The sequence below is a fragment of the Caenorhabditis elegans genome, chromosome I (genome assembly GCF_000002985.6).
Source record: "Caenorhabditis elegans chromosome I".
Taxonomy (NCBI): domain Eukaryota; kingdom Metazoa; phylum Nematoda; class Chromadorea; order Rhabditida; family Rhabditidae; genus Caenorhabditis; species Caenorhabditis elegans.
Window position 1 is genome coordinate 2,518,826 of NC_003279.8, and position 23,752 is coordinate 2,542,577.

The window sequence follows — 23,752 nt, forward strand, 5'->3', positions numbered from 1 at the left end:
TTCAACAGTAACCCTTACCGCGCGTAGGATATGGTGTCAACGTCACACCCCTCCAAAACCCGAAAACCTAATTTTAGGAGGCCCCGTTCTGCTCTGCAAAAAAAGGACGGTCATGCTGCTGCCGACTCAATGAAAAGAACAAAAAAGGGACACAAATGTTTTTAGTGGTCCATAAATGCTTTCTCTTTCTCGCTCATTTTGTTCTAAAACGTCTGGCTCCTGCCTGGCGGAGGCGGGGCGCTTCCCTGAAAGAATCCAATCAAATAGCGGCACATTTAGCACACCACCCCCCTCCTCCAACTGAGACCATTGATGCGAGTAATAGAATGAGTGCGTGGAACTTGTACGCTTTTTTGTGAGGGTTTTTTTGTGGCGGTGAGAAAAAAATCTGCCCAGAAAGTTTGCAGAAACTGGGTTTTTCTTCACATTTTTTCAAACAAAAAAACGGAGTCAGTTTTTAAAACGCTCAAAATATTCCTTCAAAACTTTTCTATATTTTTTCAGTTTACCGTTTCTCTCTAGCGATACTTTGAAAAAAGTTAGGCGGCCGACAATTTCCGGGCCGCTCCCACCCCGACTGTGGCCAAGAAATTTCTCTTCCATTTTTCGAAAAAAAATCGCGATAAAAATTGTCAAAAGGTAAAACAAATAGAAATATTTTTGAAAAATTTGAATTTCGCGGAAAAATATTTCGAAATTTTTTAATTTTAACATTAGTTATAGTCAGAAAAACACAAATTTCGCGCCAAAAAAATAGGAAAAATTTGAATTTCGCGCCAAAATTTTTGGAACAATTTAAATTTCGCGGCGAAATATTAAAAAAAAAATTGAATTTCTCCGCAAAATTGAAATAAAAATTTGAATTTCGTGCGAAAAAATTTAGAGCATTTTGATTTCGCGCCAAAATTTTAAAAAAAATTTGAATTTTGTGGCCGAAAATGCTTTGGCGACCGTGGCCGAGGATTTTCTAGGTCACATATTTAAAAAAAACTGACGACCCCTCAAAACTTCATAACTTCACGAAAGAAAAAATTGGACCTTAGAACTGAAAATATAATCCTAAAGTAATTTTGCGACCGTGTGGCCTAGGATTTTCTAGGCCATCATTCAAGTTGGGGATCAGAGACCCCAAAATTCAAAACTTCATCAAAAACCATAAACATTTAGACCTCTCAACTTCTGAATTTATATGTCTAAAAACACTTTGCAACCGTGGCCGAAAGTTTTCTCGGCCACCGGTCAAATTTAAAAAAAAATTGGGTCATTTCACGGTATTCTGGTTTTCCTCATTGCATTTTTCGCGCTCCATTGACAATCGCCTGCCGGACAACGCCTGCTCCACACGGACAAATACATTTAGTTTTACAACTAAAACCGAGTCGCCGACGCGACACGCAACGCGCCGTAAATCTACACCAGATATGGCCGAGCCAAAATGGCCTAGTTCAGCAAAAAACTTTTCCATTTCAATTTATGTGTCATTTATGAAAAATGAAAAGAAAGGAAACTTGGCTGAGGATTTCTCGACCACCAGTCAAGTTCGGGACCGGTGAACCCCAAAACAAAAAAAATGCGTGAGGCTTTGAACTTATTTTCTCATAAAATCCCAAGAATCTTCCACTTTTCTTGCACCCGACCCGTTTGTTTATTTTTTGCTCTCTCTCCGACATCTTTACTGATGATGTAAGCATATTTCAACACTAAATATTTCATTCTTTTTTCCCATCTTTTCTAAGGAAATGGACACTATTGTTTAGCTTAAGAAGAACTCTCAAAGCACCTTTTTTGTTCACATTCTCTTTTTTTGACCAAAGAATTGACTTGCCACAATAGCTTCGAAAATTGACGACTTCCGAGTTTTCTCCCCAACCCATTGGATAATTGCTTGTGTGTTCCGAAATTGTGTCAATATATTATATTCTTTTTTGGGCATTTTTCTTGTTCTGGAAATTTTTTTTTGGAATTTAGCGGTGAATTAAAAAAAAATTAGAATTTTACTAAAATTTATGGGGAAAAATAAAAAAAAATAAATTTGAAATTTTTGAATTGCAATTTTTATTGGTCTAAATTTTGCGCCAACATTATTTGAAAATTTGAATTTTACGCCAAGATTTTAAGGAATTTATATTATTTCTCGTAAAATATTTTAGTATTTTTTTGAAAATTTGAATTTCGCGCCAAAATTGCTTTGGAATTTTAAATTTCCAGTGAATTTTTTTTACGAAAATTTGAATTTCGCGCTAAAAAAATTATTGGAAAATTTGAATTTCGTTTATAATTTAATCAAGACATTTAAATTTCCCGCCAATTTTTTTTTCAAATTTTAAATTTCCAGTAATATATATTTTTTCGAAATTTTGAATTTCCCAACAACATTATTGGAAATTTTTTGAATTTACCGCCAACATTAAAAAAATAAATTGAATATTTATCGTAATTTTTTTTTGAAAATTTTAATTACGCGCCAAAATTGTTCGAAATTAGAGTTTTACGCTTAATTTAATTTTGAAATTCTAAATTTCCCGCCAAAATTGTTCTGGAATTTCAAATTTCCAGTAATTTTTTTTTGAAAATTTGAATTCCGCGCTAAAATTTATTTTGAAATTTTGATTTTCCCGCCAAAAATAATTTGAAAAATTCAAATTTTTTCAATATTAGATTTTTCTCAAAGTTTTGAATTACGAGCCAAAACTATACCGTATTTGAAAATTTCAATATCATGCCAATGTTGAATTTAGGATTTTTTTCTTACACTACTGGTTAGTAGACAGCCCTTCCCCTTTCGCGGCCGAAGATTTCCTAGGCCACCTTGTAGAAATGTGGGGAGTGGAGTACTCCATAGTCACAAAAATCTTTTTTAAAAGAAATTCTCAAAATTGTTTTTTGTAACTTTTTTGTGGAGAGAGCGGTGGCCCAAGTTTTTCTCGGCTACCTGCTAAAAAAATATTTCCGTTTCTTATTTCCCCGTCATAATTTTTCAAAGCTTCAGCTTCTAGTTACCCAAAAAAATTCCGAAAAACTTCAAATTCATCCGTAGTACATTTCCAATGAATAATTCCTGAATGGCTCTTAGCAGCCCCACTCACTTCAGCTGACTCAAAAATCACACTTTTTTCTAGAAAGATTTTCATTTCGGAAAAAAAAGTTGGCTTGCACAACCTGATGATGTTTTGAATTTTTAGTATCACCCGTGATACTTTGGTGCTCACAGAGCTCTGCGTGGGGGCTCGGAAGTCGCCAAAGGTTTCGATTTCATAACCTAAAAACGGAATTTCCTGTCGATGTCTGGTTTGTTGGGTTTGTCTCATATTTTATGCTCCTTTAATTTGTTGTTAAACTACGACACTCCGCTTGATGGCCACGCTCACACCGCGTGTTGTTTTGCGGAAATACCAGAGTATCGTTTAAACTGGATAAATGCAGTAAAACTTGAATTTCTTTTTAAGTTTTTTTTTAATTTCAGAAAATTTAAGGCAGTTTTCGGTGGAAATTTTTTATTAAATTTTTTTTGAACAATTATCTGTTAGCCTTAAAATAGAAAAAAAAGTCGACAAATTCGGCAAATCGGCAATTTACCGGTACCCAGTTTGCCGGAAATTTTCATTTTCGGCAAATTGGCGGTTTGCCGAAAAAATTTGTTTCAATGTCGATTACCACTGCGTCCTAAAAACAACGACACTCCGCTCACTGGCCTCGCCCACACCGCGTGTTGTTTAGCGTCAAGAGCGGAGTGTCGTTGCCCACAGAGTTACCGTAATTGCAATTACCCAAAAAACGTCAATTCTGGAAAAAAACGAAAACTATTTTTCGTTTCAAGTACACAGACAAATTGTGTGGTCTGCCTGGCCGCCCCCGCCCATTTGAAAAAGAATAAAATATTCAGACTTTATCGCCGTTCCGTGTTCCTTGTCTCGCCTCTGTTTTTAAATTTTTTTTCCATTTTTTCCAGAAAAATTTCCAAAAAACGTAATTGCCAAATACTCCAACCCCAATGCAGCTATTTTCCACAAAATCGCGAAAAAAACATTGTGGCCTAGTTTTTTCAGTTCGCGGCCGCGACGCAAAAATTAAAAAAAAAAAAACCTTGATTTTGTCGGCTGCTAGTTTGAACGAACAAAATGTTTTTACATGACAGTTTTCCTTGGTGGCCGCGAGGCGTAAAACTCGGGCACCAATTCACCACCAATTTTCGCAACCTTTGCTTCAAAAAGCCATTTGGGAAAAGCTTAAATTTAGCAGGAAACCCAAGTGATTCAAGAAAAGCAAAAACTGCAAAATTTGGAACAATAGGTTGGATGTGCAAAAACAAATAAATTGTGGAATACCTATATGATTGGAAATGCGAGCCAGTTTTTGTTTTTTGCTCTAATTGAACGGCGCCTACAATTATTTCATGTAGATTTTACCACGTGGCCTAGGATATTTTTGATGGCCTAGAAATCCTCGACACAATTTTTATCTGAAACTGTACCTAACAATGTGGCCTAGAATATCAGAAAACTCTTCCACCTCAGCATTTCTCCGTTTTTCTAATTTTTGATTTTTACCGCTCATATCAATTGATCAATTGATTTTCACACCAAAACGTGTATGTAAATTGAAAAAAGTAAAGCAATTTTTGATTAGAAAATTGACGAAAAAAAAACGTACACCGGAACAAATAGAACAAGAAAATTAATTATTACCGCAGCGGCGCCGCAATTTAGAGGCCGGGAAAAAGCAACATTTTCTCACATTCTCAATTCGATTTTTCGTTCTCTATTTGTTTAGAGGGTCTCTCGAAAGTGTCTGAATTATCCACGTATGCTCTATGAGATCCAGCATTTTTTGTTGTTGGACCGGAAATCAAAAAACCAAAATTCAAAAAAAAAATCAAATGTTCAAATTCGGTGCGAAAAAATTTTGAAAATTCTAAAAACTGATTTTATCCTCAATTTTTTAAAATTTTATATTGAAAATAGAAATTTTGCCAAAAATTATTGAAAACCTAAATTTCCTGCCAAAATTTCTGCAGAAAAGAATTTAATAAAAATTGAAAATTGAAAAAAAAATTCGGCTCAAAATATTTATTTTGAAACATTTTAATTCTGCGCAAAAAAATTTTATAGTGAAATTTTTAATTAAATTAAATTCAAATTTCCTTCCAAAATCTACTGAAATTTTTGAATTTCCCACCAAAAAAATTGTGTAAAAAATTAAATTTTTGACTGCGAAAAAATTATAATTTACAATTTTGAACATTTTAAATTTCCCGTTTTCTAAAAAATTTAAAAAATTAATTTCAGCTCTAAACATTTTTTTTTGAAAAATTAAAATTATTCTAATTGCATAATCTACTGAAATTTTGAATTCCCCGCCAATAAAATTATGTTAAAAAAATATTTTTAGCAGAGGAAAAATTTGTAATTTACAATTTTTAAATTTGTCGCTTTCTACAATATTTTGAAGCAATTAATTTGGGCTCAAAAACTTTTTTTTTCAAAACTTCAAATTTTTTTCTAATTGTACAAAATTCGAAAATTTTGATTTTCCCGCCAAAACTACGTACCACAGGTCCCCGATACTTCCCCCAGGTTACTCACTCCTTTTCCAAAATTCAGCTCAGAGCATAATCTGACCATATTACCATTTCCGAATCCTTCTACTTTTATGACTTTTCCCTGTTTTTTTGAACTTTTATTACATGTTCCCTTTTCCCCCATTCAATCAGAGGAAATGGAACACGACTACCAAAAAAAAAGAAGTTAGAGGCTCTATTAGGAGAATTGGAAAATCAGGAATTTTACATGAAAGAGCGCTCTATTGCACAGGTGGCCTGGAAAATAAAAATCATGCTAGAAAACGCGGAAACCTCTTCCACCATCAGATGGCCTAGGAATACGAAAACTTCCACCCATGCAAACTGAGGGAGGTACCTCGTGACCTCCATTTTGGCATATATCCTAGCAGCACGGAAACATCTTCAATCGCCTAGTACGGACTAGGAATCCAATATGGCCTAGGAATCCTATGTGGCCTAGAAATCCAATATGGCCTAGGAATGCTATGTGGCCTTGGAACCCCATGTGGCCTAGAAATCCAATATGGCCTAGGAATCCCATGTGGCCTAAGAATCCTATGTGGCCTAGGAATCCCATGTGGCCTAGAAATTCAATACAGCCTAGGAATCCAATACTGCTTAGGACTTCAATGTGGCCCTAGAACATTAATGTCCTAGAAATACAAATGCTCTTCCATCTACATAACGCCACGTGGCCGAGAAGCCCGCAATCCTCTTCCATCATATATTTGTGTTTTCTCTCCCCCCACACATGACTTGCTCCGTGAGCTCATTGTTTATTTTTCGCAGATCAAATTTTTGTAGGTTTTCCGGTGTTGGTGTTCGAATTCTCACAATGCACGGCTTCACTCATTTCATTAAACTCTAAATTTTGACTTTCTTTAATATGAATTTCAAAATTAATAACGTTTTAGCTTGCTTTTATGTTTGAAAATTTTGGCCGCAGCCATCTTGTGACGCTGTAATTTCTAGGCCACCTATGACGTCACTATTTTTCCACGACTTTGGTGGCCGTGATCCTGTCAAGGTTTGGTTTCTAGGCCATCTGTGACGTCACTCCTCTTTCACCAAAAGTATCATATTGACTGAGGTATCTAGGCCACCGGTGTCGTAACTTTTCTTCTACAAATATTATCACAAAGAGCGTAGTTTCTAGGCCATCATTGACGTCACAACTCTTCCATGACAATGACCGTGACCGTTCTGTGCTGCTGTGGTTTCTAGGCCATCTCTGACGTCACTCCTCTTCCAACAATGTTATCACAAAGAGTCTAGTTTCTAGGCCATCAGTGACGTCACACCTCTTCCATAAAAATTATCAAAATTCTTGTAATTTCTAGGCCATCTGTGACGTCAGATTTCTTCCACCACTTTGACCGCGGCCGTCTTGTGACGCAGAGGTTTCTAGGCCACCTATGACGTCACTCCTCTTCCACGGAGGTATTTGGCTCCCCATACCCTTTTCCTTATTTTTCCCAAACAATCCATCAGTCATATTCCCTACCACCACCACAATCATCATCTGGGTAAGTAATACGTGAAAAACTTCTCACGACTTCAATCCACTTTTCATTCTTTTCATCTCCCCCACTCCCTACTTCCTTTCTACCCGGACACTGATACTGAATTATTCACTACCGTATTTTGGATCCCCACTTCTATTTTTTTTGCTTTCCATTATGTTGATCACACTAGCCTTTTCTTTAGCCTCTCCCTGTGTGTCTGTTAAAAAATAGTAGGTAGTTTTGATGTTGAAAGGTGTTGAAAAGTGTAGAAATCTAGTCTGACTCAAAATGTGAAAAATTCAAGATTTTTGAGGTTCTGGGTTAGCCTGGTGACGTCACAGGTGACCTAGAATTTACAGCCTCCTTGGCAGTTTCAGTGAAAGAGGAGTGACGTCACAGGTGGCCTGAGAAATTTCTTGCGGCCATGACTGCAGCTTTGTTGGCGGATGAGGAAGACCCAGACAAATGAGCACGTGGCCGCCAAAACCGGAAAATTCGGCCACCGATTTTTTCTAAGCCACATACATTTATGGCTTTTAATAATGCTTTTTTGGTTTTTTGCCGGAAAATCGATAATTTGTCTTAGAATCGATTTTTGTCAGAAAAGATATATTTTTACGGAAGATCGATATTTTTTGGAACATTCCGAATCCGTGATAAAATCGATATTTGTCGGAAAATCGATAATTTATCAAAAAATGGATATTTTGCCGGAAAATCAAAATTATTTCCGAAAATCGAAATTTTTTCAGAAAATCGGTATTTTCAAGTGGTGTCAAACTGTCCCATTTTGGTGTGATCTACAAAAAATGCGGGAATTTCTTGGAGAGAAAAATGTGACGTCAGCACGTTCTTATAAATATACAAAATCTATTGGGAAGTCTGCGTCAAAATTCCCGCTTTTATGGTAGATCACACCGAGATGGGACATTTTGACACCGCGTGTATTTTGCATTCCGAGCATTCCGAGCATTCCGATTATGTCGTAAAACACCTGGTGTCAAAGTGTCCCATTTTGGTTTGATCTTCGAGAAATGCGGGAAAAGAGGCGCAGAGTTTTCAACTGATTTCGCGTGGTTAAGAGTGTGCTGATGAGGTCACATTTTCATGCGAGAAAAATTCCCGCATTTTTTGTAGATCAAACTGCAATGGGGCAGCTTTGTCGGAGAATTAAAATTAAAATATAAATCGATAACTTGCCGGGAAAATATTTTTTTCAGAAGATCGATATTTTGTGAAAAATTGAATTTTTGGAGCATCCCTAGTCCGTCGGAAAATCAACTTTTTGCCGGAAAATCAATATTCCCCCTAAACCTCTCTTTTTTTGGTGACAAACTATGTCCCCTCAGAAAATTTCAAAAAAATTTCTGAAATAATTAGGACTTCTTCTTCTTCTTTATCTGCCTCCTTCACTGTTCGATGAACTTTGTCCATACTGAAAACATTGCGAGAAAGTTCAAATCAGCTTATGCTTCTGCCCTTGGGCACCAAAATCCCCCTCTTCTATTTTTTTTCTGAGTTTCGTTTTAATGAGGTGACGTGAACTTTTTTTTTCTTTCGAAAAGCGTCTTTTAGTTTTGCTAAAAACAGAAAACCACAAAATCCAAATTTTCAAACGAAACTGAGAGCTAGAAATTAACTGTCGGCCCTTGAAATGTCTAGGCCACCGCCCCGATTTTCGTGGCCGAAGGTCTACTGTTTTCGCGGTGGGACCTAGAAACTGAAAAAAATAAATCTAGACTATTACAATATACACGAGTCCCGTACCTCGTCCCCCAGTGGCCGAGTTTTCTCCCGTGGAAGAGTTTTTCGAGTTTTTCCTCTTCCACCATCTGTTTTGATACGTTTTCGCGTTGAAATCAACTTTTCATTACCGCATATTTTTAAAATTATTTTCCTTTCATTTTTCCCATTACTGCTTGTTTTTCCGCGTTTGGTTCTCATGAGAATTTTTGATATTTTCTTCTTTTTTTTCGAAAAATTTTGAGTTTTTAGCGAGTATGTACTTTGGTAAGTTTTACGTAAGCTCCTGTAGATCTTTTTGGGTCATGCCACGAAAATTTCTGGGTTACTGTAGATACAGTTAGGTAAAATAAACCAAGGATCTTGAACATTGAAAAAAAACATCACGAAATTTTCGAAATATATTTTTTTGCTCATACGCTTTGTTTATATTCAGATTTTTGGGTCCCACAACGAAAACTCATGGGGTACTGTAGTTTCTAAGTTTTTTTTTCAATAAAATTTATTTTATTTGACAGATGAAAATATTTTCTGCGTTGAAACTTAACTAAAAATCTTACCAAAAAAAATTCGAAATTTTTAAAAAGATTTTTGTTAGTTGACAAGTTTTCTAATTTTTCTAGTTTTTTAATAGAACCTACACTTAATTTATAATATTTTATTAGAGCTCAAAAATCTAAAATAAACAAAAAAATTCTTCGTGCTCATTTTTCGCGGCCAAAAAAAAAAACTGAATATGCTCATCCCCTATTCATACCTATTTTCATGACGAAGTTCCCTTACAAATCATCATGATTGCTCGTGTTTGTCATTTTTCCACCCGCCACCCGTCTCAATATTTTTCGGCTGTCTGGGAAAAAATTGACCAAAAATTATGACGGCTAAAATTTTTTTGACCGAAATTTTTTTTTTCAATTTTCACATTCTCCAAAAGTGTATATCTCCTCCGATTTTCAAAATTTTTATCTGATTTTTTTTCAAAAAGCTCAAAAAATTGCAAAAATTACAGTCAACTTCAAAATTTCCATAACTCCAGTACACTAAAAATTTTCCCGAGACCCAAAAATTAAATTAAAAACAATTTTCAATAATTGTAGAAAATTCATAACTTTTCCAATTTTTGCCAATTTTTGATGTTTTTTAACTTAAAATTTGTGAAAATATTTAACCTTTTTTTTTAAATAAGAATTATAAAAAACTTTTTTTTTAATTCCGAAACTACAGTACCCTGATAGTTTTCGTGGCGAGACCAAAAATTCAAATCGAAAAATATTTTCTCAAAATCCTGATTTTTTTTCCAATTTACAAGTGTGTGAGAATGTTGTTAAAATAAGAAAAACTACAGTACCCCAAGAGCTTTCGCGGCGGGACCAAAAAATTCAAGTTAATTTTTTTCCGATATCTAATAACTTACTCAATTATTCTTTTAATTTCTAGGTTTTTTTACCGTCAAATATATGTAAATTCTTCTAATAAAAATAATACTGAAAAATCTTGAAAATTTTAAAACTACAGTACCCCCACCAGTTTCTATGATGGGACCCGAAAATTCCAAAAAAAAACTAAAGCTTTTTTTGAAAATTTTTAAATAAAAATGTGTAAAATTGGTGAATAAATCTATTAAAAGCCTAATCAAAGCTACAATTTCAAAACTACAGTACCCCACGAGTTTTCGCGGTAGGACCAAAAAAATATGTTTTTCAGTGTCTTGAAATTGAAAAAAAATGAAATCCAAATTTTGCACTTTCCCAGCTCAAAAATCTCGACTCAAATTTTTTTGTGTGAGTAGAAATCCAAGTAAAGCTCATTAGTATACTTTCTCTATTTTTTTCATCAAATATGATATTCCCATGTGCTATTCGAATATTCTCGAATAACTTTTTCTTTCCTTCTATCCCCCTCGTACAACTCATTAGACACATTAAGCCTGTCCCCGTACGCTTTTTTTCGAAAATCTTTGAAGGTTTCTGAGCATTAGCATTCCTCACTATTTCTTTCCACAATTTGACCCATATGTTGTTGTTAGCGGCGTGAATTTCAAATTTTTGTGTAAATTTGAAGGCTTTTTGTATAAAAATTTGAATAATTCATTCCTACCTCGTAAATCGACACCAAAGCGCGTAAATCTACATAGGGCTTTTGGTTTAAAAACTAGATTTTTTTGCGTTAGTTTTCAACTCTTCGTAACTCGACAAAATTTAATTTCCTGTAAATGCATGCCGCTGTCTGAATTAACAAAAAAATTGTTCTAGTAAATCTACATTATATCGTAAATCGACACAACTTAATTATTACAAAAACTTTTGTAAACAAATTTAATTAGATTTTCCCGTAAATCTACACCAACTTGTTGATTAACAAAAAATTGTACCCGTAAATCTACATTACCTGGTAAATCGACACAATTAGTTTTTCCCGTAAATCTACACCAACTTGTTAGTTTACAAAATTAGCGTTTCCTTAATTCCACAGCACCGCGTAAATCGACACAAACTTAATTTCTTGCAATCCCACTTTCAAAATTACACAAAAATTTTCCGCGTGAATTCTGATTGTGTTTGGACCTTTCGTAAATCTGCATCATCCCGTAAATCCACACAATCTTGTAAATCTACACCATTTTGTAAATCTACATCAACCCTGTAAATTGTAACACAATTGAAAAATTGTTTTTCGCGTTTTTCAGTAAAAAGGAAACTTTTCGCAAAAAAAAAAAATCATAAGAAAGGGGTCGAATGTTGCGAAAAGTTCGTCTCCTAAGGGATTTACAACGACCATTTTTCAATTTCTTTTTCCGCCGAAACAATTTTCGGAAATTTTATTTTTAAAACATTTTTGAAACCACTTATTCAACTAGAGGAATGAGATTTTTCGAGGAGCAAGAACTGAGATCTTTACGGCCGCCAAAAGTGATGCCGTGGCCTATCATTTTCAAATTGCTTAAATTTTTTTTTTGAAATGGAAGAGTTTTTCAATTTTCACGGTCATGCATAAGGTTTATGTTCAAATTTGTATTTAGTTCTGCTATCTCAGCTAGCAAAAGTATTTAGCTCTAATAATTCATTTATTTTGAATAAAATTGAATTTATGGGGTACTAGGCTTCCCAACGGCCATCAGGAGTGCCTCCGTGGCCTAGGATTTTTTTCAAAATTATTGTAAATTTTGTATCGTTTGTTGGCACATTATAAAAGTATACAAATACACACGACAAAATAATTTTTTTTAAAGCAAAACAAAACAATTTTCTAGAAAATCAATAATTATTGATTTAAAGAAATGGAAGAGTTTTTCAGATTTCTCGGCCACGTTTCAAATGTTTATTATTTTTATTTTAAGCATAGACCGTTTCCTTCCGCACACACACCTCTAACAACCCCTAATTTTCAAACAAAATTGAGGTAGATGGGGGATTGGACACCCCGCGGCCGCCAAAGGTTGCACCGTGGCCTAGGAATTTCAAACTACTGTAACTTCTTTATTTTAGATCATGTAAATTTGAAATTTCACTGTAATAACCTTCAGAAATTACTCTACATAAAATGCCAAATAATTAGATCAGAAAAACTTGAAAATAATATGTTTTGCAACAATAATCTTCACTGTAGGTCTCCAAAATGCAAAAGCTTAATCCGTTAGCTTTGTGCTCAGAGAATACTATTAGATTTCACTCAACACTTCCTTTCAAGCCACACGTCACCGGTGTGTGGCGGCTTCTTCCCCTTCTTCTTCTCCTCAATTTAAATCTTTTTTTTATCCAGCCATATTCCACAAATTATTTGTATCATCTGCAATTGACACCATGTCCACTTTTCCTTCAAAACCGTGAGCCCACTTCCTCCCCAAGTGGGCGTGGCCTGAGCCCACTTTTTTTGGGTGTCAGCTCGGCTCCGCCCACTTGGTGGAAATGGAGGAGAGCAGCGGAGCAGCTCACAGACTTTTGAGCTGATAATGTGTGCAAATTTTTTGAAATTTGCACACGGGTCTTGCAACGAAATGTTTATAATTTTTTTAATCAATTATTCAAAGTGGAAGAGTTTTTGAAACTTCTAGGCCACGAGAATAAATTTTTCAGGGGATCCTCATGATGTCCCAAAATTAAAAATTGTTCGGTGGCCTAGAATTTCGGAAAACTCTTCCACCCTGCAATGATACAATGAAGTTCCCAAAAATTAGACTGCATTGAAGTTTCTAGGCCACCATTAACCTTTTGGTGGCCGTAAGGGACACTTCCTACCCCACCTGCTAACTTTCAGGTTAAAAAAACTGATGATTTTTCAAAGCAATATAAAAGTAAAGTAATGTTTTCTAGGCCACCATTCTCCTCCTCGTGACTGTGGGAGTATCTAACCCCACAACACAACTTTTTGGTTTTTCTAGGCCATCACATCCTTACTGGTGGCCGCAGGAGTATCCTCTTACCTTTCAGATTTTATTTTTTATTTTCTAGGCCACCAAATTCCTCTTGGCGACCGCGGGGTTACCCGCAAACCCCAGTTTCTGTTTTCAGTTTTCTAGGCCATCACATCCTTACTGGTGGCCGTAGGAGTATCCTCTTACCTTTCAGATTTTATTTTTGATTTTCTAGGGCACCATATTCCTACTGGTGACCGTGGGGGTACCAGCAACCCCCAGTTTCAATTTTTAATTTCCTAGGCCACCATAGTTATCCAGGTGGCCGTGAGGGTATCCCCTTACCTCTCTGATTTTATTTTTGATTTTCTAGGCCACCATAGTCCTTCTGGTGGCTGTGGGGATCCATGGGAGTACCAGCAACCCCCAGTTTCAATTTTAAATTTTCTAGGCCACCACATCACTCTTGGTGGCCGTGGGGGTACCCGCAACCACCCAGTTTCTGTTTTAATTTTCTAGGCCACCATAGCCCTCTTGGTGGCTGTGGGATTACCCGCAACCCCCAGTTTCTGTTTTCACTTTTCTAGGCCACCAAATTCCTCTTGGCGACCGTGGGAGACCCCGCTCACCCCCAGCTACTGTTTTCAATTTTCTAGGCCACCATTCTCCTCCTGGTGGCCGTGTGGGTACCCCACTCCCCCTCAGATTCAATTTTAAATTTCTAGGCCACCACATCCCTATTGGCGGCCTTGTGGGACCCCGCTAGCCCAAGCTTCAATTTTAAATTTTCTAGGCCACCATAGTCCTCCTAGCGGCCGTGGGGCTACCCCACTCCCCCTCAGAATCAATTTTTGATTTTCCAAAGCCTATATAATTCTAGATATGTTTTTTTTCGACCCACCACTGCTGAATAGTATCGTATTTCTCTTCTTCCTGTGCTCTCAAGAATTTATTTAAAATGAAAAAATTGGAACGGATGGAAAAAATAGCCGGACAAAAGTTGTGAATTTACATAACTCAAGAAGTCACTCTCTTTCCTTTTTTCTTGTGCCGTTCTTCTCGAGAATTTTGCTTTTTTTTCACGACGGGGCCCGCTTCTCCTCGTCTCGTAATTTAATTCAAGTTTTTGGTCTGCCGGAAAGCAAATTTTTTTCTTCATTTTTTTTTTGCTTTTTGGGCGGTCCCCCTCTAAATCAAGTTTCCTGTGACATTTCCCCGAGAACGAAAAGTTCACCTTTGCTCCAAAATGTGATGCTCAATTCTAAAATGCTCATAAATTTCAGACCCTCTCAAATAATTATTCAACATGAGTTGCATGGGTCTCAACACGACGGAGCTGCAGGAGGCCAGGGACTACTTTCGGCAGGTAAAGCTACCGTGCTCTATTGATAAACAGATGTTTTTATAGAGGGCAGGGGTGGATACTGTAGTTTTTATAAATTTTTCGGGTCTCACAGCGATTTTGAATTTTTCAGATTTTAACAAAACATTGAATTGAAAAAGAAATCTGGTGGCCTAGAAATTTCAAAACCCTGTAACACCGGATTCCACCTTCCGATTTTTTGCAATTTTCTAGGCCACGTAAAATCTGGCGCAGCCACCGAGGTACTTTGGTGGCCTAGAAATTTCAAAACCCCATGACTATGGTTCCCATTATCAGATTTGGTTTTTTTTTGCAATTTTCTAGACCACGTAAAATCTGACGCGGTCCCTGAAGGCCTAGAAATTCCAAAACCACCTAAATTTCGTTTTTTTTGTCCTATTGCCTAAATATTTCACCAAAGTAGTAGTAGTTGCTTCATTAAAAAAAGACAATGGAAGAAGAATCTCTAGGCCACGTGTTGAAAAAAGTTGTTTTTGAATTAAAATTTGCATATTATTATTATTGCTTCTAGTAATCATGTTCGTCATCTCCCATTTCCTGTAACATATGAAAGTCAAATTCCAGCTCTAGCTCTCCGAGCCGCAAACACCTAATTATCACGTTTTGCTCTCCCAACTCGACCGACCGGTGGCTCATTTCTATTCTTTTCTCAGTCTCTTGTTCAAAAAAAAAAGGAAAAACATACATATATATGTGAATGTGAACACAAAATATACATTAATTATCGGACTGATTCATATTTGTACATTTCCCTTATTATGGAAATGTGTGGGAGCTGCTACTGTACAAAAAATGAGCATAACACGTCGGCTTGGGGGGACTAGCGTGGCCTAGAAAACTCAAGGTGGCCTAGTTTTTAGTCTTAAAATTTCTGCTCCCTTCTTAAAAGCTTACAAATCTCAAGTTGATCTATGTCACTAATTCAGACAACTCAAAGAAAGATCACAGTTCTGGGAGAGGAGAACCCAGAAATTGCTTGCGTGGCCTAGAATTTTCAAGGTGACCTAGTTTTTTTTTAAAAATTTTGTACAGTTTGAGGACTGAAGGCTTAACAAACATGTACCCAGAAATTTCCAGGTGGCCTAGGAACTTCAAAATGGTCTAGTTTTCAAATTTACACCTGCCCGACCCCCTAGAAGTTATTCACCAAAGTTTTGCGGTGGCCTTGAATGTACTAGGTATAATTTGAAAAAGTTTAACTAGCTTTTAAAGGTTTTTAACAAAAAAACCCAATTATGAAATTTCTAGGCCACCTGAAAATTCCAAGTACTGTAAGTTTCTCTTTTTCAATAAATTTTTCCTGATTTCTTGTCATCCAGTTACTTTGCCAATTAAAAACGTGAATTTGATAAACAACAGAAATTCAAATCCGTGGCCTAGGTTTCAATTCCTCTTCCACAGAGCAGTGGGGGCACACAGCAACCTCAGCAAAAAAAGGGTCACCCAGCAAAAAAAAATTTGATTTTTTCAACTAACATTTACCTTATCATAGAAATACCCCAATTTTTGGTTTTCTAGGCCACCAAAATCTTTCTGGTGTTCGTGGATGGCTTGGCAACTACAAAATCTACCTTCTAAATCAAAATTTCCAATTTTTCCGAGAACGTGAGCTCCTGAAGTTTCTAGTGATCTAGAGAACCTTGACCGCTTCGAGCTTCACCCTTTTCATTGAATCCTTATCGGGTTTTTTTTCCTATTCTACAACACATTCCCCTTTTCAGCGTAACACCAAAATCGAATCATGCTACGGGAGAAAGAGTAAAAGGGATGGGCAAAAAAAAGAACACACGGCAATGAAATTGAGTTTTTGCGCGGGAAGGGATAGGGCGAGAAAAAGAGCATCAACTCTTCTGCATCATCGACCTTTTGGGACATTGAGGGGACATTTTTGGTGGCCTAGAAATGGAATTCTAGGCCATCAGGGTGACTTTGACGGTCTAGGAATTGAACTTTGGAATGAGAAAACCTTGCTATTTTGGAATATCTGTTAAATTATATAGCAATTGGACAGAGGAAACCGAAGAAAAAAGCTCTAGGCCGCCAGGTGTGATTTGATGGCCAAGAAATTTAAAAAAATAATGATAATTCTAGGCCATCATGCAAATCATAGGACAGGAGGTTTCTTTGGTGTTGCTAGAATTCTCCCATAGTGTAAATTACAGATTTGAGTTTTCTAGGCCACGCTGGAAAACCTAGGCCATCGAAAAAAGGTCATGCGGACCCGAAACAGCCATTTAAATATTGCAAAAAATAGAAGAGTGACGTTTAATGAAAAAAAAACTAAGAAGATGTTCTCTTTTTTCGTGGGGATTAGAGGTTTTTCTTTTAACTAAAAGAAAAACATCAAGGGAGGTGCAAATAGTTGACACATTTTTTTTGCAGTTTTCCAGAAATAATTTATTTTAGGGAAGTTCAAGGTTTTCCCATGAACCTACAACTTTGTCATTAGTTAACAGAAAGTAGGGTTTCCCAGTAAATCGACAAATTCTCGTAAATTGACACAGAGTAGGTTTTTCCGTAAATCTACACTGCCGTGTAAATCGACACGACTTTTCTTGTCCCGTAAATCCACACCATCTCGTAAGTCTACATCACTTCGTATATCGACACAGATCAGGTTCTCACGTAAATCTTGGAAATCTGCACAAAATAGTAAAACGACACGACTCAATTGTCATCCGTAAATCCACAACATCCTGTTGTGAACCTCTGTGTTCTCCCGTAAATCTACACCATTCCGTAAATCGACACAGATCAGGGTTCCCAGCAAATTCACACCATTTTGTAAATCGACACAACCTAACCTTTTCACTAAATCTACACAATTAGGATTCACCCATATCGTAAATCTACACAGATTATGTCTTCCGGGAAATCTACACCACCTTGTAAATCGACACAAATATAGTGTTCACCAAAAACCTACAATTTCGAGAACCTTCCATGAACCCTTGCAATTCAGAAAACACCCCACAAAAAAAGTAGACGATACCAAATCTCGAGAGAAAACTCCTTCTCGAAACAAAAACATTTCAGGAATTCTATTTTCGCGGCGGCGTGTGTAGGACGAACACTTTCCGCAACCAATACACAAGAAACATGATGGATTTTCTTGTTTTCGTGTCCTAAAACCCAGAAAACTAACAACACGATTACTGATTCCTGAACTTAGTGTTTGAAAAATGGAAGAGAAATTTTAAATAAAACAGAAGCTAGTTCACGATTTTTGTCGATTTATGGGAAGCCTTCGTTTGTGTAAATTTCCAAAAAGTGGTGTAGATTTACAAGATTTTGTGGATTTACGGGGGAGCTAAAATTTCGTAGATTTACGTGTCTGTGTAGATTTACGGAAGCTCCGTAATTTTGCCAAATTATGAAGTAGTGTCGATTTGCAAAATTGTGTAGATTCACGTGTTTGTCTAGATTAACCGAATTACCAAAGTTGTGTAGATTACGTAAAATTATGAAATAGTGCCAATTTACGAGATTGGGTGAATTTACGGAAGCTGTAAAATGTTGTATATTTACGAGTCTGTGTAGATTTACGGGAGCTGTAAAATTGTGTACATTTAAGAAATTTTGTGGATTTACGGGAGCGCCTAAATTGTGTAGATTTATTGATTTTTGTGAGCCGTGAAATATTGCATTGTTAATAATATAATCTGTCTGGGAAAAACAAAATCTTTTTTCCAAAGAAATCTTTTATCCCTATTTTTGGTAAATAATTCTTTAGATTCTAGGACTTTCTTGATGACGTAATGCAATTTTTTTAGGGGATAGGAGTTGTTGGAAATTTGAGAATATCGTACTAATTGCTGAAAAATGAATTTGAGATTTTTTGCGGTGTGCACTAATTATGGGAATATGAAGAATATGAGGCTCGAAAAAAAGTTATACTGAATCACGTTTTCGAGAGGAAAGTTGGTAATTTGAGGGGTGCTTTTTTTCTATGAAATTTTGAAATAATCAAAAAAAAATATTGTATTGATATTTTTGAAAACTGTGAAAAAATATTAAAGATATAGAAAATTTAAGTTTTTGAGAAAAAAAGCGGCTAGGGATCTTTAAAAATGCATAAATAAAAATTAAAAAAAAAGTTTGTTGTAATTTTTAAATTGGTCTGAAGGTTTTTTACTAAAAAAATTGTTTAACTAATTTTTTTTTGCAAATATTTTTAGAAATTATGTTTTCATGGAAATTTAATTTTTTATTGTGAAAATTAGGGAAATTCTGGATTTTTTTTGTTAAAAAAATTCCAAAAAAAAATTAATAGGTTTCTTGAACTTAAATTTAATTTTTAAAAACATTACACTTGAAACTTTATATAAATATATATTTCAAAAACTAACAGGCAGTCAAAAACTTGAAAATCTAAATTTCAAAAAAAAAATTAAAAAAAGGATTTTACAAAAAAATTAAAATAAAATCTAATATTTTTCCAGCTTCTCCTGCCATTCACCGCCTCATTCACAATGTTCCACAACTACATATACGTGTTTCTATGTGTCATCGGAGTATTTGCAAACATTTCAATCGTCGTCGTGCTCCTGCGACCGGCGATGCGAAAATCGCCATTCAACTTGTTTCTAGTAGTGATTGCCGTCTGTGATGCCTCACTAATGGCCACATATTTGACATATAAACACGTGGAATTGTGCCATCCATGGTATTTCTCGTTTCCATGGGCGATTTATACAAAGTTCTACGCTATTTTCTCGGTTTTCGTGCATTCGTGCAGTCTATGGCTCACCGTTAATATGGCTATTCTGAGGTAAGCAGGGCAGGAAATTACTTTTTTCGGCGGAAAAATTTAATTTCCGCTTGTGATATTGTGCCCGAAGTGTCAAAATGGAGGTTCGAGCGGTTTTCAGGGGAGCTTCTCAAAATCTTTTTACTTTGGCATTTTTTGGAAAAAAAAATCAATAAGTTCACTGAAAACCTCCGATGCACCAAGTATTGCGCAAAAAATTAAAAAAAAAAGGTGTGCTGAATCTAGCGACCGACACTCTACAGGTCTCGCGAAACAAGGAAATTGTCGGTTGCAATCTAAGCAACTGGCGCCCTCCGATTTAAAACTCGTAAATCAAAACAGAACTCGTTAAAATTTCCTTAAACTCCTTATCTGTCGGCTGCAAACTAATCTTGTTTACTACCAGCTGCGAATTGAGCAGCCGACATTTCCCTACTCCACAAAACCTGGATAGTGTCGGTTGCATCCAAAGCATCAGACATCTCCCGGTTTCGCGGGACTAGTCAAGTGTCGGCTGCAACCAGAGCAGCCGACACTTTCCGGTTTTGCGAAACTCGTTAACTGTCGGCTGCGGTTTAAGCGGCGGATTGCTCGCGGATTCGCGTTTCCTTAGACCAGCAAAATTAGGCGAAAACTTTAAATATTTCAGATTCCTGGTACTGTACCGCGGAAGTCGTTCCGAGACCCGAATCCCTCAGTGCAATGGATTTGGCGCTGCATTTGTGGCAATTGTGCTAGCATTCGCGATAGCTTGCATCGGATGTCTCCCGATTTTCATCCGCTATCGAATAATCGAAGGAGAAGTTGGCGCGGTGCCAGATTTATGTCTGGAGGGAAAATATTCAACTGATTGGCAGCCAAATGATATGATTCAGTTCTACGGGTTAAGTCAGCCGCTTTGGTGGAATTGTGACTGGGAACGTATCAATTATTGGATGGCTGGTAAGTTTACAATTAGTAGGCACTCATGCCTGCCTGCCATTGTTTTTCAATCGAAATGGAAAATTTTCAAAATGACTCGAAAAACATCATCTAAATTTCACAACAATTCGCGATGGCGAAAAACATATTAACATGCAGAGCATTTATTATCTTGTCTTCGCCCCAAATTTTGCTCATTTCAATGAGTAAAAATTTTAAAGGGTTGAGCTCCTGTTCAGAGGGGACGTGGAATTTGAATAAGTCAGAAAAAAGTTAATTTTAAATTTTTTTAAAAACTTTTATAGGAAATTAAAACCTGAGTTTTAGTTTTTTTTGTAGCCAAAATTTAAAATTTCGTATTTTGTAGTTTGTAGTTTGTAGTTTGCAGTTTGTAGTTTGTAGAGTGTAGTGTGTAGTTTATTCTTTTTAGTTTGTAGTTTGTAGTTTGAAGTGTGTAATTTGAAGTGTGTACTTTGTAGTGTGTAGCTTATAAAAAAATCTGCATCAATTGTTTTTTCCATTTCAATTTTTTTTCAAAAAAAAATTGACCATAATTTTTTGTAGTTTGAAACATGTAGTTTGTAGTTTGTAGTAAACCAAAATCAGAAAATAAAAAAAATTTGCAAAAAAAATTGTCCCAAAAAAAATCTGGCTTCCATTTTTGCTCAGTTTTCCTCAAGAACCCAATTGTTCATTCTTCGTAAATGCTTTTTGTTAGTGTGCTGTTTATAGTTTGTAGTTTGTAGTTTGTAGTTTGTAGTTTGTAGTTTGTAGTTTGCAGTTTGTAGTTTGAACTTAGTTTGAAGGCTTGTAGTTCGAAGTTGGCAAAAATACAATTTCTGGACCAAAGCTGTTTCACGCTAAAAAAAATTTCCAATTTTGTTCTAAATACCAAATTGTTTATACAATTATAAAGTATCAAAAATAATTTTTTGAAAGTTTTAGTTTGTAGTTTGTAGTTTGTGGTTTGTAGTAGCACGTAGTAGAAGTAGTAGAAGTATAAATAGTAGTAGAAGTAGTTTGTAGTAGAAGTATAAATATGTTGCAAAATAATGGAACTTTTAGAGCAGAACATTGTTATTCGATTTTCCCCGTTGATCTTCTATGTATTACATTTTGTTACTATTTATCAAATTTCGAATAAACAAACAAACAAACAAACATTCTAGTTTTTGAACCAATAAATTTCAATTTAAAAAATTATAAAATTTTAATTGCAAGAATATACCGAAAAATTTAATTTAATTTCTTTATGGGAAGCAACACTTTCAAAAAAAATTTTTTTTTTTAATTTTGAAATTTTTTTAAAAAATGTTTAATTTTTTTAAGTTAAAAAAAAAACAATTAAAAAAAATTTCGCCCTTTCCAGCACTAATCCTAAAACTGATTCCCTGCCTTCTGCTCACAATCTTCATGACACTACTCGTCCGAATGCTCATCGAAGCAAGAGAACGAAGGTCCCGACTCTGCGGTGGAATGGGTAATGGAAACTCGCAAGCCGAGAGGACAACTGCAATGTTAACTGGAATTGTTGCAATCTTCCTTATCACAGAGCTCCCACAAGGTGTGCTCACATTTGCCGCCGGAGCCAACCCTCGGCTCACATTCCTCACACTTCAAATGAACAATGTTTTCGACTTGCTCTCCCTAATTAATAGTGCCGTCAATTTTGTGCTCTGCGCTCTGATGTCACATGTTTTTAGAAGGTTTGTTCAGTTTTTAATAGAAATATTAATTAGAAGAATTATTTGAATTATTTTTACAAACAAAGGAACTGCAAAAAATCCAAAATCACACCTGTTTTTAATACAATTTTAAAAAATTTAAATTCCGCGCCACAAGTTTTCTAAAATAAAATTTAAAATTAGTTTACATTCTAATTTCCTTCCAAACTGTAATGAACGTTACAATTACATTCAAATTTCCCGCTTTCTAAAAAATTGAAGCAGTTAATTTTGTCTCATAATATTTTTTTTGAAGCCAATTTTTTTCTAATTGTAAAATCTACTTTTTTTTGTTGAAAGTTTCGAATTTCACTCCAAAAACGCTGAAAATTTTGAATTTCCCGCTTTCTAAAAAGCAATTTATTTGGAGCAAATAATTTTGGCTCTTAATATTTTTTTTGAAGTCAAATGTTTTCTAACTGCAAAATCTATTGAAATTTTGATTTTCCCGCCGAAAAAAAAATTCAGAAAAAATTTTAATTTAACAAATTAAAAAATTTAAGATCTCCTCCAAGTTATCGGCGATTTTTGACAAAGCAATTATTCTTTAAAAACTTTGAATTTCCCGCCAAAAACTCTTAAAATTTTGAATTTCCCGCTATCTAAAATGCAATTTATTTGAAGGAATTAATTTAGGCTTAAAATGTTTTTTTTTCGAACAAAATCTTTTCTAATTGTAGAATCTACTGAAATTTTAAATTTCTCGCCAAAAAAAAATTGAAAAAAAATTTTTCCTCCCAAATTTTGGCGAGTTTTGGCAACGATTCAATTATTTTTTGAATTATTAAGTTCTACAAAAATTCCCCCATTTTCCAGAGAATTCCTCCAAACATTCGGTGTCTGCTGTCCCCAATCGTCGGAAAATCACAGCGGAGCACCAATCAACAAAACCTCAAATCGATCGGTGAGTTTGGGCTCCGCGAGCTCTGAAAATTTTGCGGGAAAAATAAAAAATTGCCCTTTTCCAGATTCTCTCCACATTCAGCAACATTGCAAAACCAAAGACTTCCAAGAAAAATGGGTTCCTGCCAGTGCCAACTAACTGCCCGGACGACAAGAATACCGAGCAACTAGCGATGAATTGAAACGCGCTCCTTTGAGAATTTTTTTTGAGCGACTATATAGGTACCACTTTTAGAAAGCCTCTACAAGCAATCTATCGGAGAGAACAAGTTTTCCGTAGAGCGCGTTTGAGCATTTTATAGATGATATCATCACACGTGTGTGACCCCTTTGTGTAGATTGACCCCCCAAACGACACTCCCCGTGTCGTACACCTTGTTCGAATCGAACTCTCAATTGTATTATATTTTCAAATGTTTTTTCTCTTGAATAAACTAGAATTCTTTTGATTTTTGTACTTTTTCATTTAAACTTTCGCTAGACCTTCCAGATAATTCTAAAGATTTTCAGATGTTTCCAGATTTGGTCTGAAATTACGGTTGTAAGTAAATCACAAATTCCCAATTTATTGCATACATTTTTTTTTTCACTCATTCTATTCATTTTGAAAGCAAGTACGTGAAACGGAAAATTTATTTAAAAAAAGAACGGAAAAATTAACAATATTGCGAAAAATCCGAAAAAATAAAAGCAATGAATACAGCATCCGTCTCGGACGAACTCATTGAGATTCCTCCAGATTCCTTTGAGTGAAACGCGATTGTAATGGAGTATTCAATTCAATTTTTTTTTGTAGAAAAGGATCGCTAAGCCAAAGATTCAGGGAAAGCAAGAAAAATACTTGCTTCTTTTGGTTCAAATTGTAAATCTAGGTCGGAAAAAAGTCACACACACCGAGGAGCTAGGCTTCC

At 35.5% G+C, this 23,752-nt stretch overlaps 1 protein-coding gene and 2 non-coding genes across 3 annotated transcripts; all 3 read left to right on the forward strand.

Moving 5' to 3' along the window:
- Positions 1-5,706: 5,706 nt before the first annotated feature.
- On the forward strand, positions 5,707-5,727 carry 21ur-15102. Its single transcript, NR_049979.1, has one exon.
- An 8,715-nt stretch (positions 5,728-14,442) lies between these two features.
- On the forward strand, positions 14,443-23,289 carry dmsr-2 (G-protein coupled receptors family 1 profile domain-containing protein). The gene is made up of 6 exons (NM_058591.6): positions 14,443-14,525; positions 18,986-19,314; positions 19,943-20,235; positions 21,584-21,920; positions 22,755-22,842; positions 22,907-23,289. The coding sequence occupies exons 1-6, from the start codon at positions 14,466-14,468 to the stop codon at positions 23,021-23,023; spliced, it is 1,224 nt and encodes a 407-aa protein (NP_490992.2). The 5' UTR covers positions 14,443-14,465; the 3' UTR covers positions 23,024-23,289.
- On the forward strand, positions 19,786-19,845 carry mir-8193. Its single transcript, NR_131357.1, has one exon. It is a non-coding gene; the product is annotated as a pre-microRNA mir-8193 (primary transcript).
- Positions 23,290-23,752: the final 463 nt, after the last annotated feature.

Coding starts and splice junctions, on each gene's coding strand:
- dmsr-2 (NM_058591.6), top strand. CDS start 14,466: ATGAGTTGCATGGGTCTCAACACGACGGAGCTGCAGGAGGCCAGGGAC. Junction 14,526..18,985: donor CCAGGGACTACTTTCGGCAG/GTAAAGCTACCG, acceptor ATATTTTTCCAG/CTTCTCCTGCCATTCACCGC. Junction 19,315..19,942: donor GTTAATATGGCTATTCTGAG/GTAAGCAGGGCA, acceptor TAAATATTTCAG/ATTCCTGGTACTGTACCGCG.